The following is a 13,120-nucleotide window of genomic DNA, read 5'->3' on the forward strand; positions in this document are numbered from 1 at the left end:
GTACCATCACTGCGTCTCACTGCACATGTACCATCACTGCGTCTCACTGCACATGTACCATCACTGCGTCTCACTGCACATGTGCCATCACTGCGTCTCACTGCACATGTACCATCACTGCGTCTCACTGCACATGTCATGTACCATCACTGCGTCTCACTGCACATGTGGTCATGTACCATCACTGCGTCTCACTGTACATGTATCATCACTGCGTCTCACTGCGCAGGTGCTGGCTGCGTATCTCTCCCTCGTAGAGCCCCGGGAGCTGCGACTGCGTCTGGCGCAGCACTACGACGTTCGCTCTGCGGTTGTCGAGGTATCGGTTTATCTTACTTATTCTATGAATTATTAATAATAAAATTATTAACTCATAAAAATTTTTATATAAAGGAATGATAATTCTTCTTTTGTCACAGCTCCCATTTTATGTTATGCATAAGATCTTCATCGAGGAGCATTTCTAAGTTTATTTCTTTTATATTCATTTATTGAGTGTGCATTTCTTTATTAAATAAGCTAAAAATTTTCAATGTCATTCACTGCCTTAATGGAAGTTTACGATGCTTATTAGTTAATTAAAGCAACATGTATGTGTAATGACAGTAAATATACGTGACGGCAGTAAAATGACGTGATGGCAGTAATATACGTGATGGCAGTAATATACGTGATGGCAGTAATATAGGTACTGTACATGCTGTCTCTTATACACATCTAGATGTGTATAAGAGACAGGTNGCAGTAATATACTTGATGGCAGTAATGTACGTGATGGCAGTAATATACTTGATGGCAGTAATATACGTGATGGCAGGCGCTGGTGGCACTCAAGGACAAGGCAGGTCTGCAGCGCTACATGGAGCAGCTGCCACCAGGCTCCGCTGAATATGTCAAGGCTGACGCCGCCCTCAAGGTGACGAACTTGCCCTCGGACTAGAGACTGTTTTCTTCTGTTAGTCTTTTTATTTTTAGACCTACTTTATCTGAGGGTCTGAAATGAACACTTCTTTTTTAAATCATTTTTTTAAATTCTATCCTGGATCTGAGGGTCTTTAATGAACACTTCATTCTTAGACCTGCATTATCTGAGGGTCTGTAATGAACACTTCATTTTTAGATCTACGTTATCTGAGGGTCTTTAATGTACACTTCATTTGTAAACCTATACCATCTGAGTGTCAAGATTTATACAGTTTAACTTTGAGACTTCTTCCACTTCGCCGGCCTGAAAGTGATTTTATTTTGTTATCTTCCCATTCACGATAACCCTAATGATTTTGATTTTTAAAATAATTCTAAATTTTTATAAGTTAGTTTGAAGTTTTGTCCGAAATTATTATCTTTGTGGCAACTTGAAGTTCCTTTCATGCCTTGCAGACTGGACGCTGGAAGTGAGGCTACCTGGCCGCGGTATAAAAATCAACCTCGATTATTTCGAAATTTACGACGTAAGAAAGTTTTTGGAGTAAAGCGAAAAAATTAGTCAACACATTTTTTTAATTTCTTTAATTCTTGAGCCAAATTCCTTGCCGATTTCAAAGAATTCAATTAACTATTTACATTCACTGCACTCAATTCTAGAGGAAACCAAATGACTAATTGTGATCTATGTATGAAATTTTCACCAATAATTCTACGAATACCGTGTGGTTTATATTATTATATTATATTGTTATATTCTACTTTATTAAATTGATTCTTCATTAGAGAAAAATGACTAAGGAATCGTTTCCTGCGTTCAAATGTGCCCTCCTTCTGTTATTTAAATTCATCTGGTGTGTTGATGAGATTTTGCTAAGTATTATTTTCGTCTTCTTATATGTATGGCCCCTCAAGGGGGACTTCTGACGTGTGGCTGTGCTCGTCAGAAGTCTTATGGGATTTCGCGCTCCTAGGGGGATTGTTTCTGTGCGCCCCACCGCTGAGCTCGCGGTGTCTGACTGCAGATCTCAGTTGTGGGGTTAAGTTATTATGTAGGTAGGATTCCTTACATTTCCCTTCACTGTCTCTCTCGTGCGGGCGGCCGACGTCCCGTGTAAGCGACCTCTTGTTCGAGTGTCTTCTTTTCTGTTGCTTTTCACCTGTTCCTCCTTGTCACTTCGTCTCTTTGAGATGCTAACGCTGCTTCTTTCGAGCCAGCTTCAGCGGGCTGGACAATTGAGACCTTCCGCCCCTTGTGGCTGATGAATAATTGAGACCTTCCACCTCTATGGTGATGTTCATCTTGACTTTCGGTGCGAGATAGCTAAATAGCTGAAGCGCTAGTAAACATTTGGCCACTAAACTAACTTATATGTATGGCTTTGGTGAAAATGTGACACTCTCAATTGCTTTTGCTTATGGAAATTCTAAGACAATATTGTTATTATCTTAAATAATTATATTATATCAATTAATGGTTTAGGAGCTCGCGGAAGCCACGCATTGAGAGAAAACTAGGAAGACAATCTTCATGCTCATGTCTCTTTTGAAGCTCAGGGGCTTTTTTTGTTACTGGAAGTAACGTTTCATGCTCCAATGGAAATTTTGTTTTAATATTTAGTCAGCTAAATGTTGTCTCTACATTCATCTCATTGAAGGTCGAGTCTTTAGTTCATTAGCGTCAAATTCAACTAGTTCAGTGTGCACCGAGTTCTTTACGCGTAGGTATATATAATCACAAATAATGATATTGTATTGCAGAAAATTTTGTATCTGTTGAATGCACGTTTGAAAAATACATAAATATGAAATGTGGACCTTGAATGCGACTTTTCCTTATTGTGATAGGTATGTGTTAGTGTTACGTATTAATAAATGAGCTTTTACAAGACAATATATTGGACCAATCACGTATTATTCTAGTACTAAGTAGCGTATGTGCACAGTAATTCTTATCATTTAATGTAAAAAGTGTCCTTGATGCTTGTCAGCTTACGATGCCCAAATAGCCGCACTTTCCATATCGACAAACTGTGACCTACTTGGTTCCATCTATAATTCTTAAAAAATGCTTTACATTGTAATTATTTCCCAGTCATTATACTTATTTGCCCTATCTCAGGTCTTATGTTGGGAATTGTAAAATCAAAGATAAAGTAACTGCTGTTCACTTTATCTTCATTTCTAATGTTTCGGAGGCCAGCTTAATCGTCGACTCAAAAATTCTTTATTACAATTGAAAGTGATGTTAAAGCTTGAATGAACAATTTAAATACAAGGTGCATTTTCTCTTGTGTCAACATTTTCTACGTCAACTTCTATTCTGGCTTAGCGGAGTAAACTCGTCATAAATTTGAAGTTCAAGCAATCAAATGATATTAATAGTGTAGTATTCCAACGATGTTTATGTATATAGATTATCGCTTATCTGCGATACTGCTGAGTGAAATAGTCTAGGCATTGAAGTTGTTCAGTCGATAGATGATTCTATAATTTATTTTTATCTTCTATTAAGCCTCAATATTGCATCATATCATGAGCCTTAAAAAGCGAATCTTGCATCCTTTACATTATTATTATTATTATTATTATTATTAATCGTTTTCTCAACAAACGGCTCGTTGAATTTGACGATTGTAAAATCGCAAGTGCAAAGAAATTTTTCTAATTACTTTGTGTATTGCATTCAAGTGACATGACGCCCACAACAGACGCCCAGACATGAAACTAGAAAATGATGTACCACGTACAGAGAGTTTCCGGTAGGGTGGTGAGACCACTAAACGGAGAAAAATGCCTGATTTACATTTTTAACTGTAAAAAATTGTACTTTAACTTACTCTAAACGATAAAAGAATAGTATAGCACTGTGCTCACCTCGTGCATCCGTCCATCTCAGCAAGACGTCCTGGTCTAAACATTGGTTTACAATCCATCAATGTCTGAGTTCAGGCTCAAGCACATTATGTTAACAAATTTCAATGTTCATTCTTCGAAAAGCTGAAATTCAAATAATTGCTAGTACTCGACATCCAGATGTCCTGATGGTCGATTGTTGGCGTTTAAATGGAATTAATGTCACTATATGGGCAAATAACGTGGCGTAGGTACAAGTGTAAGCGTTTCAATCGAATTGATGTTCATGACACGCAGATGTTCTCACGGTCAAGTGTTGGCAATTTGCACACTAAAACAGTTCCTGGCCCTCAGTTCCGTATTGTCACGGTAATTATCTTCAACTCCTCCCCTGCCACGAAATGCTAAACAACCACCTGGCTGTGCTGACTAGTACTAGTAACCGAGGTTCTGAGATTCAGATTTTTTTCCATTTGTAACAGACCTGCATTTCTTACGAAGTCGATTTTTTCGGTACATATTTTGGTTTATGTAGCCAAAGCTCATTAACTTTCTAGATTGTATATTTTGAAATTCTGGTATGGCAATATCTGCTAGAATAAGTTAATTGCGGACACGCATCTCCGCCAACCACTTTTCCTCTGTCCGCTGCCAGTGTCGCTTTACATGTACAGCCTTCCTACTTCATATTGTTTTTAGCGCATTTTCTCATTTATGGAAAAAATGCACTATTGTGCTCGCCATGTCCGTCTGTCTGTCTGTCTGTCCGTCCGTCCCGTCCGTGACCAAGTTTTCGTCAACGAGAAAATGCGCTCTCTGTCACTCACTGCAGTGAGTACTGAGTTATATTTTTTGTGTATTTGCTTGTGTAAATTTTCTTGTGGTTATATATTTGTCGTAACCTTGCCAGAGATTCTGTTATGTATTCATTTAACATATTTTGTGTAGATTTATTCAATAATTGCTACTGATTTATTCCTTCACTTATAAATAATGAAGCGAAATTAGTATACAATTATTGAACCTCCCTTTTTATTTATTAAGATTATTGAAGCTCCCTCCCTTTAACAGCTCAGCACGTCAGGAGGTATAATTAGTGATGAACCGTTCTAGGCGTATCGTCCTTTGAGCAAGGCGTTACTGAGTGAACATTTTCTCGGTAATTGATTTGTGAACTATTTTAGGAAACTAGCGTTTTGACTCCGATTGTGAACTTGCGAGTGATCAAAGCGCATAATTGTTGCGCGTCCAGTGTAAGCGGCTCGTCTTGGGAGAACTGGAGCTGCTGATGGTGAGTTTATGATTTTTTTCTTTTTAAACTTAGAAAAATAGAGAATTAATTGTACTATTTAGCTTGATTTAAAAACTTTTGTTAACTCAGGTGCTGAGTTCCTAACTGCATCGAGTGTTCTGAGGGCAGAGAATGACCTGCTCATTGAAATATTAACGTTCACTGAGAACGGGACTTGGAAACCTTCCGCCTTCTGTGGGCGATGAGCAAATTTTAATTAAAATAATTTGCAATAAATGAGGCCTTCCATCTTACTGGTGATGTTTATTTTTGACTCCTGGTGTGAAATCGCTTAACCCTACAGCGGTCGCGTGGATTACAAATGTAATCTATGCTTACGAAACTCGAACGTAACGAAACCGACCGAAAGCCCTACCAATTTGGTCAGTTTTTCCAAGACACGATTATGGGGTTGATGCTGAAGCGCTGGTAAATTGTGTGACCATTGAACTCGGTAACTTAAAGAATGTATTATTTAGTAAAGTTAGTTATTTCAGTTTTATTTGGTAATTTTGGCATTACGGAAACTTCAGCAATTGTGGCTTCGCAGTCGAGGCTCGGCGGGTGCAAATGAGATTTAAGACGACAGCAGGTCAAGGCGATATCGTCATTAGTCATCACCAGCCTGCTTCCATTCTGAATTAGTCTTAATATTTGCTTTAGGAATGTTAAATTGTCTACCAACAATTTCATGATTTTCCAAGCCAACATAATTAATCTTATAGAATTTTAATTCGCCGACGCTAATAATATTATATCAACGTGTGTTGTGCATTTGAGGTATTCGATCTCGATTACTGTTACCAGTCGGGAGCAGATTGCCTTCGACTGGCCATTTTAAAAAGTTTGATATGATAAATAAGGCTACGTGCAGTGACTGTAACGTTGGTGTTATGGTCATTTATTTCAGTGATATTTGATATCAAACGATATCACTCGGGGCGGGAAGATTTGCGTCTGCCCAAGTTGGATGCGGAATTGAACGACGATCTAACTACATAGTACGAAAATGCATTTGATTATTCTTGGACCTCATCTGGCTCATCACGACTATTAAAAAAAACGCTTAAAAATTATGACGTGTAGGAATTTCAGACACTATTGTTATGAATAATTTTAATAACGTACAAGCGTGAAAAAATCACATCATTGGTGCGGAATAAAGCAGCTGACGTCTTTCTTGTCAGCCGTCTCCACGAAAGTTTGAGCTAATTAAGGTTCTTCTTGATAAGCTCCGCCTGTTTGTGCAACATAGCGAGAATGTCTCTCTGCCACTCGCTCTTTGAGAGTTCGCTCGTGCATCTGAGCTCGTACACGTATGGTTTCTTCGGAGATCTTTCCTCGAGCCTGAAAGAGGCTCTGTGAACTGGCTGCGGACCAAAGGTCATTTGGTCAAGCCACAAAACCTGCACGTATTCGTACTGAGGAATTTTAGGTCTTGTGAACAGAATAGCCTTTTCAAAGAGGATGACGTAGTAATCTTGATTGCTTCTCAGGCTGCGGCACCGAACTTTGCTCTCGAGGGTGCCGGTGCGGACGATGTCGCCCGTCTTGTAAAAGTCCAGATGGCAGTTGGTTATGGCGGAATGTAGGATGGTCACCCTTGAGTCCTCAACGCAGTTCATCAGAATGCCTAAGTGTCCGCGCAGTTTGTCATGGTACCTCGCTATGCATGAGAGACTGAAAAGCCATTCAATGAAGTATGAGAGATGATGAAATGGACTCACGTATTGAGTTAAGCCCTCGTCTGTTTCCATTACAAGCGTCAAGCTTGAGCGAACTTCAATGAACTCGATGAACAAGGGTGGAATGTTAGGCAAGTTTCCCATGATGCTCACGAGGATTTTTTCTGGACGCTTTTCATAATCTGCTCGCAATTGTGGAATGAAGACGCTCTTGTAGAACCGTCGTAACTTCCTGAGGACTGATCCCAGCAGCGGAGGTGGCGCAAGAGCCTCGTGGTCCAGCAAGACATCGAGCCTCGAGACGAAACTGTCCACTTGAAACATGAAGCTGCTGAATATCTCATCGTCACCGACGCTGCTTGGTCTGCTACTGTTGTGGATTTTGTTCAGCTTTATGTTCTTGTCGGTGACTTTGTTTTGTTTGACGATATCGACCGCTGCTTTGAGTGCTGGACTCAAGTTCCATAATGAAAGAGGAAGGAATCGATTGTGTTTTGTGTTCCTGCGGATGATTTTCTGCAGATCAGAGTTGAGGATGATGGCTTTGTAAGAGGGTAAGTTTCTCTGTTGCCAAGAATGAAAATGCGTTATCCAATTGTTTTTATCAGATGTTAGATTAGCTTTAAATTTCAGCACAGTTGTGTCTGACTGAAACGTAGGATGTACCTTAACTTCAATTTCCAACCCTCCGATGTCATTGACTTCAGTGACTTGCTCGCTGCGGTAGTGCTGCTTGTACACTCTGTACTCGTGATTGTCTTCACTGATAACCATGATACTGTCGAATAGAATTACGTAAACGTGCTTCGGGAAAAGATCGCCATCGTAGTGAAGGGCCCCAGCGTAGCTTATGAGTCCGGCCAGTCGAAGCTCCACCGGACACTTCTGCAGGTCGCAGATGTTCATTTCTGTGTTGGCTTCGTTCTTGAGGTTATTGAGGTACGACACGGCATCCTGCAGCTTACTCTCAGTCTCGTCCACGAAATTATTGAGGAAGGATTGCAGGTACTGAGAATAGGAGTTCAGGCGATGAAAAGGCCTCATGATATTCGAAGAAAATTGTTGGAAGTTTTCACTGAAGTATGAGGAGTGTGATTTGATTTCTTTTTGCAGGTCGCGTGCTAATATCGAGTACCTCTTGTAAGTTGAGAAATCTTCCGTTTTAAATGCATCCGCTACGGCGCTCAAATCATCGCCACTGAGATCAAGAATTTTTTCATTAAGTTTGAGTTGGAGCTCGTGCATGATTTTGACTTCCTTTATGGCAAGATCGAACCGTTGACGAATTCCATCCGGTGTCCTCGACCTCATCTCCTCGTAGTTTTCTTGAAGACTCTCCAGAACTGCCGTGTAGTCTCGCATGTCACGTTTTAGGTTCTGTAGAGACTGAAGTATTCTGACAGAATTTTTCTGTTTGCAGTTGTTGTTTGTTTCTCGTCTGCCGTCATGCGAGTCACCACTATCTAATGCGTCTCCACTTGAGTCCATTGCATGGCAAGCAAGAAGGGGGTTGATGTAACCCGATGGCTCATCGTCGTTCTCCCATATGAAGTCTTTATCAAGACTAGACATGGCGCGAGGTTTCATCCCGTCATTGCTTGTGTGCGGCTGAGAGGTTGAAGACAATCTGATTTTGTCTTCGCTCACGAGCACTGAGTCGGCAAGAGTGCTGAGGTCGCTTGGTAGTCCACGTACTGAGGTGTCCCTGAGAATGGCACGAATTATTTATTATTCGCCGAAATGACTGTCAAACGATAAATAAGTAATCAATCTTCCAATGCCAGAGCTATTTTTATGTTTAAGATTCTCCAACCTGATGTCATTTTGATTTTGTGATGTATTTTTCAAGTTGGAACGGTATATTTATTGCACGCGTAATGTATTTCTCCCGCAGCGGATCGTGAAGAGTTTACCTGAGAAAGGAGAGACGTAAAACTTTGTCCACCAACCACGACTCTTTGTCTTGCGAATGTTTCTTCGACTCCTGCAGAGTGAGGAAATATAAGGACATGATATAAAACATATAACTGTATAAGACATTTTTTGCATGTCATCTCGCGTGAAACGATCCTAATCAAATCCTCGGTAAAATCACAACTATGCATTAATATGAGAAATATTATATAGTTTCTGTGTATGCCACTTGTATTACAGAAATTGTTTGTGAACAATTGCAAATAATAATTATAAAATATCATTATTACTGATTATGTTAATAGTTGGTAATTATTAAATAGTATTTACAAACGCTCACTATACATAAGAGACTAGAGTGAAAGTATTTGCTCACCGATTTATCACGGCTATTCCACCCAACGACAGACGAGACCGAAGACAGCCTGGAGGCATAACGCCTTGCGCGGGACATGCGAGGTGACGATGGCATTCCTGAATCTGTACTACTTGAAAATTTTATTTGCGACTTGTCAGTCACAAATTTGTCTCCTGCGTTACAATCGTCCAAAGAAGCAGGTAAGTCAGCCAAAGAATCGCATGGAACCGGAGCTTCGTTGGACAGCAAGTTCGATGTCGAAACACCTTCATCAAGTTTTCTGAGAACAACTTTATCTCGGCTGCGGTCACTGGCTCGAGTCGAAGAAGAACTCGAGAACGAGCCAATCCTTGGGCTGGCGTCGGCATCGGAACTGCTGCTACTTTTATTACGACTGAGTTGACAATCTTTAGAACGATAGCTCCCTCTTCCCCATTGAAATGAACCTGCTAATTCACTTGAAGAATATTTGAAAGCTTCGTTATCATAAGACTGATGAACTTCCGAACTGGTATTGGACACGATCGAGAGTCTTTGATGTGTTCCATCAATTTTAACGGGGAAGTGCTGAAATGTCGGCTCGGTGTAAGTATCAATAGGTGGTAGGTCAGGCAAGGCACTTCTGAGAACATGCAGGTGCTTCACTGACGAGTTGATGGCTTCATGGAAATCTCCGGACAAAAGCTGTCTGCCATACGCGTACCGCATCGACGTTGGATCAGAAGACATGGCTTGAGACGCTAAAACAAAAACCGCTGACTTCTCTAATGCTCCTTCCCTTGACGACATCGAACGGAAAAAGGACGGAGGTCTGGGAGGAGGCCCCATCGGGCAGGGATGTGAATCGTCTGAAGAAGAATTTTGTCTTGACACGGAGGGCTTTGGCGGTAAATTGGGAGGCGCATTCTGGTGAATTCTAAATGATAAATTAGGGTCTGAAAAATTGGTTTTGTCGGTGGGGGAATGTACTTCAACATCATCGGGTATTGCAGATGAAACGCAATTTCTGTCCCGCATTGACCGGCAACGTTTTTGGACGCGAGGCGGAGGAAGAGTGTGCGTTTTCAAGTTGCAAGAATTTTCAACTTTTGCAGAACTTGAGGCAAGCTGCTTAATTGGGAGTGTCCTTTCTGCCGTATTATAATTCCCTTTAACAATTAAACTACCGCCTCTTCTTGGAGGCAAAGGAGGAGCATCTTCTAAAACAATGCAAGCGTCTTCTAGATTCAAACTTCCACCTCTTCTCTCCTGAATTTTCAAACAATCTAACTGCAAGGACTGCCTCTTTTTGTGCATATGCGTTGATTTCGGAGGCAGTGGTGGGGCTTTGCTAGTAGACTCCATTGTATTTTGGTCTATGACGTCATGAAACATGGGATGTATTTTGGCTTCTTTCAGTGTGTCCTCATGTGAAGCGATAATAGGTCCACTATTTTGATTTCCACCAAAATCCAGTTCATTCGAATTCGAGCTATTCGGTCGTTGCATGGACAGCGTTTGCGACAAGAGTACTGACGGAATAATGCAAGCCTCACGAACGGCGAGGTTATCATCAAAGAGTATCTGGGACTGATCTTCGCTGGCGTTTTTTGAACTTTCAAGCTGTCGCAAACTTTCTTCTTCTCTTCTCGATTCATCAGTCCTCTTGCTTGAAGATCTTGATAGTAAATGTTCTATTAATTTTTCTGTTGGATCGTTATTTTCTTTAATTTTACTCGCCGGGTGTTTTAGTTCAAAATCGGGTCCAATATAGACAGTATCGCAAAATTCTTCAAACTTTTCTCTCTCAGTTGGACTCATGAGTTCTACATGGTCGACTGCCGAGCCATACTCTTTCGTTTTCTTCAATTGTTTTGTGATCTCGATTAAATTTGTAAATTCAGCGCCCATATCCAGCTTTGAGAGACGAGTGCTTGAGTGAAATGAAAGTTTATGTTCACGTGTTTGGTCTGTCGTATAAATTCTCGTATCATGGAGGTCTGGTAAACTCTGAAAATTGGTTTTCCTATTCGTGATGCTGAAACACTGATGTCTGAAATTGAAAGAAACATCTGGATGAAAACCATTAACATCTTTTGTCGGAGATAAAGACGATAATTTAGGTACTAGATCAGAATCATTGAGCCTCAACGAATATTCCTCCGTTGAATTATTAATCATCACATTATCGGACAGTGATGTTGGCGGTGAAAGCGAAAAAGTCTGATCAGACCGTTCATGCTCAGTTCCACTATCTGATGATGATGCGACTGACGATGTTTTGTCACGTAACTTCTCTTTTACAGGAGTTATGTTTTCTGAATCGTCGAGGAATGCATCCAAATTTAACGATGTATTTGATGTTACATCTACGATTGCACTCTCATAATTGATGTTCACTCTTGGTCCCAGAGATGATCTCGAATCAGAGAAAACATTTCCGCTCTCTGCACCATATGACGAACTTTCGATCAATTCGAGACGGGAACACGCACCGTGACCGGTGTTATCAAAAACAGGAGGAGGAGACGTCGGTAATGGCGGAGGCTCGTCATCAGATGAACTTGATTCTGGCATCTGGATGAAACCTACCGGATTGCTGCCAGTCTCTGCCGTGTTCCTGCTGACCGGAATAACATCGTTGATATCATGGTCACTTGATACGTTCTCGACCCTTTTCTCGTCGCGGTCATTTTCTACGTTCTCGTCCTCTTTCTCGTACTGATCGCTTTGCATGCTTTTGACTCCTTTGTCGTTGTGCTTGTTTTCTACGTTCTCGTCCTCTTTCTTGTACTGATCGCTTTCTATGCTTTTGATTCCTTTCTCGTTGTGCTTGTTTTCTACGTTCTCGTCCTCTTTCTCGTACTGATCGCTTTCTATGCTTTTGACTCTTTTCTCGTTGTGCTTGTTTTCTACGTTCTCGTCCTCTTTCTCGTACTGATCGCTTTCTATGCTTTTGACTCCTTTCTCGTTGTGCTTGTTTTTTACGTTCTCTTCTCCTTTTTCGCCGTGATCTTTCACTACGTTCTCATCCCTTTCCTTGTCATGATCGTTTTCTAGGCTCCTGACCATTCTCACGTCGTCTTTGTTTTCTGGGTTTTCGTCCCTTATCTCGTCGTGATTTTTTTCTCGGTTCTCGCTCCCTTTCTCATTGTAATCTTTTTCTAGGTTCTCGTTCTCTTTCTCGTTGTGGCTGTTTTCTAGGTTCTTATTCTCTTTCTCGTTGTGGCTGTTTTCTAGGTTCCCGCTCCCTTTCTCGTCGTCGTGGTCGTTGAAGTTTCTAGGCAATAGTAAATTCAGTCCCGACAGACGAGTGTCTCTTCGTTCCGACCTCTTCCTCCTTGGGTGAGATCTTTGACGAGCCGAAAACGGTTTAGGATCCTGATTCGCAAGGTCATTTAGAGAAAACGAAAAACTTCTCATATTCATACTCTTTTCGATCACAGTATTATCTAATACTTCGTTGTTGGAATTAGTAGGATTCTCTTCAACAGTTGACTGGTCGTCATCATTGAGAACTTTAGAGGTATCGAACACTTCACAGGCGTCATCCCTGTCTTCAGAATTGGCTTTCGATTCATTCCGACTTGAATTATTTGCACTACTAAACGAACATGTCACGACCTCCAACCCAGTGTCTTCTTGAAGTTCTTCACTATCTGAACGTCCAGCCATTTCATTTCACAAAAGTTAAACAAAGTTGAACAAACGATATCTTAATTAAAAATATACTTATTAATAATGAATAGACTGTTTGACTAGTTAAATTTGTGCAGCCCTAATGTATGTTCATCTGTTAGCCGTAGTCCTTGACATTGTAGCAGCTATTGGTCACAGAGGCTGTTATTGTGTGTACGGTTGTCGTGCAAGGCATTATTTACCAGCAATCCTGGAAAATAAGAAGAGATATAGTTAAGAAAATGACGTAAGAATATGAGTATAAATTATGGGTATAAAATACGTATGGGTATTAATTATGGGTACATATATCACCCTATGTGTATAAGTTCGTTGTCACGAAAACTGAGTGCGTTCGCCAAATGCTGACGGACGTTAACTGCTCATATACAAATTCAAGCCAAACTGTGTCAGGATGACACACACAATTGCGTC

General features: G+C 40.7%; 2 protein-coding genes across 4 annotated transcripts in view; one reads left to right on the forward strand and one right to left on the reverse strand.

The window, feature by feature from the left end:
• The window catches only part of LOC108679758 (spermatogenesis-defective protein 39 homolog), a 10,085-nt gene extending 8,213 nt beyond the window's left edge, over positions 1 to 1,872 (forward strand). For all 3 annotated transcript variants that reach the window (XM_018168478.2, XM_047883320.1, XM_047883321.1), the window contains exons 9-11: positions 230 to 319; positions 818 to 916; positions 1,381 to 1,872. In XM_018168478.2, coding sequence (XP_018023967.1) covers positions 230 to 319; positions 818 to 916; positions 1,381 to 1,398 — 207 coding nt within the window. In that variant the 3' untranslated portion in view covers positions 1,399 to 1,872. The remainder of the gene's footprint in view (positions 1 to 229; positions 320 to 817; positions 917 to 1,380) is intronic.
• Positions 1,873 to 6,190: 4,318 nt separating this feature from the next.
• LOC108679759 lies at positions 6,191 to 12,869 on the reverse strand. Its single transcript, XM_018168480.2, has 3 exons — positions 9,047 to 12,869; positions 8,670 to 8,740; positions 6,191 to 8,461 (listed from the first exon to the last, which is right to left on the reverse strand). The coding sequence occupies exons 1-3, from the start codon at positions 12,680 to 12,682 to the stop codon at positions 6,280 to 6,282; spliced, it is 5,889 nt and encodes a 1,962-aa protein (XP_018023969.1). The 5' UTR covers positions 12,683 to 12,869; the 3' UTR covers positions 6,191 to 6,279.
• Between the last annotated feature and the right edge of the window lie 251 nt (positions 12,870 to 13,120).

Source organism: Hyalella azteca, unplaced genomic scaffold, assembly GCF_000764305.2.
Source record: "Hyalella azteca isolate HAZT.00-mixed unplaced genomic scaffold, Hazt_2.0.2 contig12607, whole genome shotgun sequence".
In the NCBI taxonomy this organism is placed as follows: Eukaryota; Metazoa; Arthropoda; class Malacostraca; order Amphipoda; family Hyalellidae; genus Hyalella; species Hyalella azteca.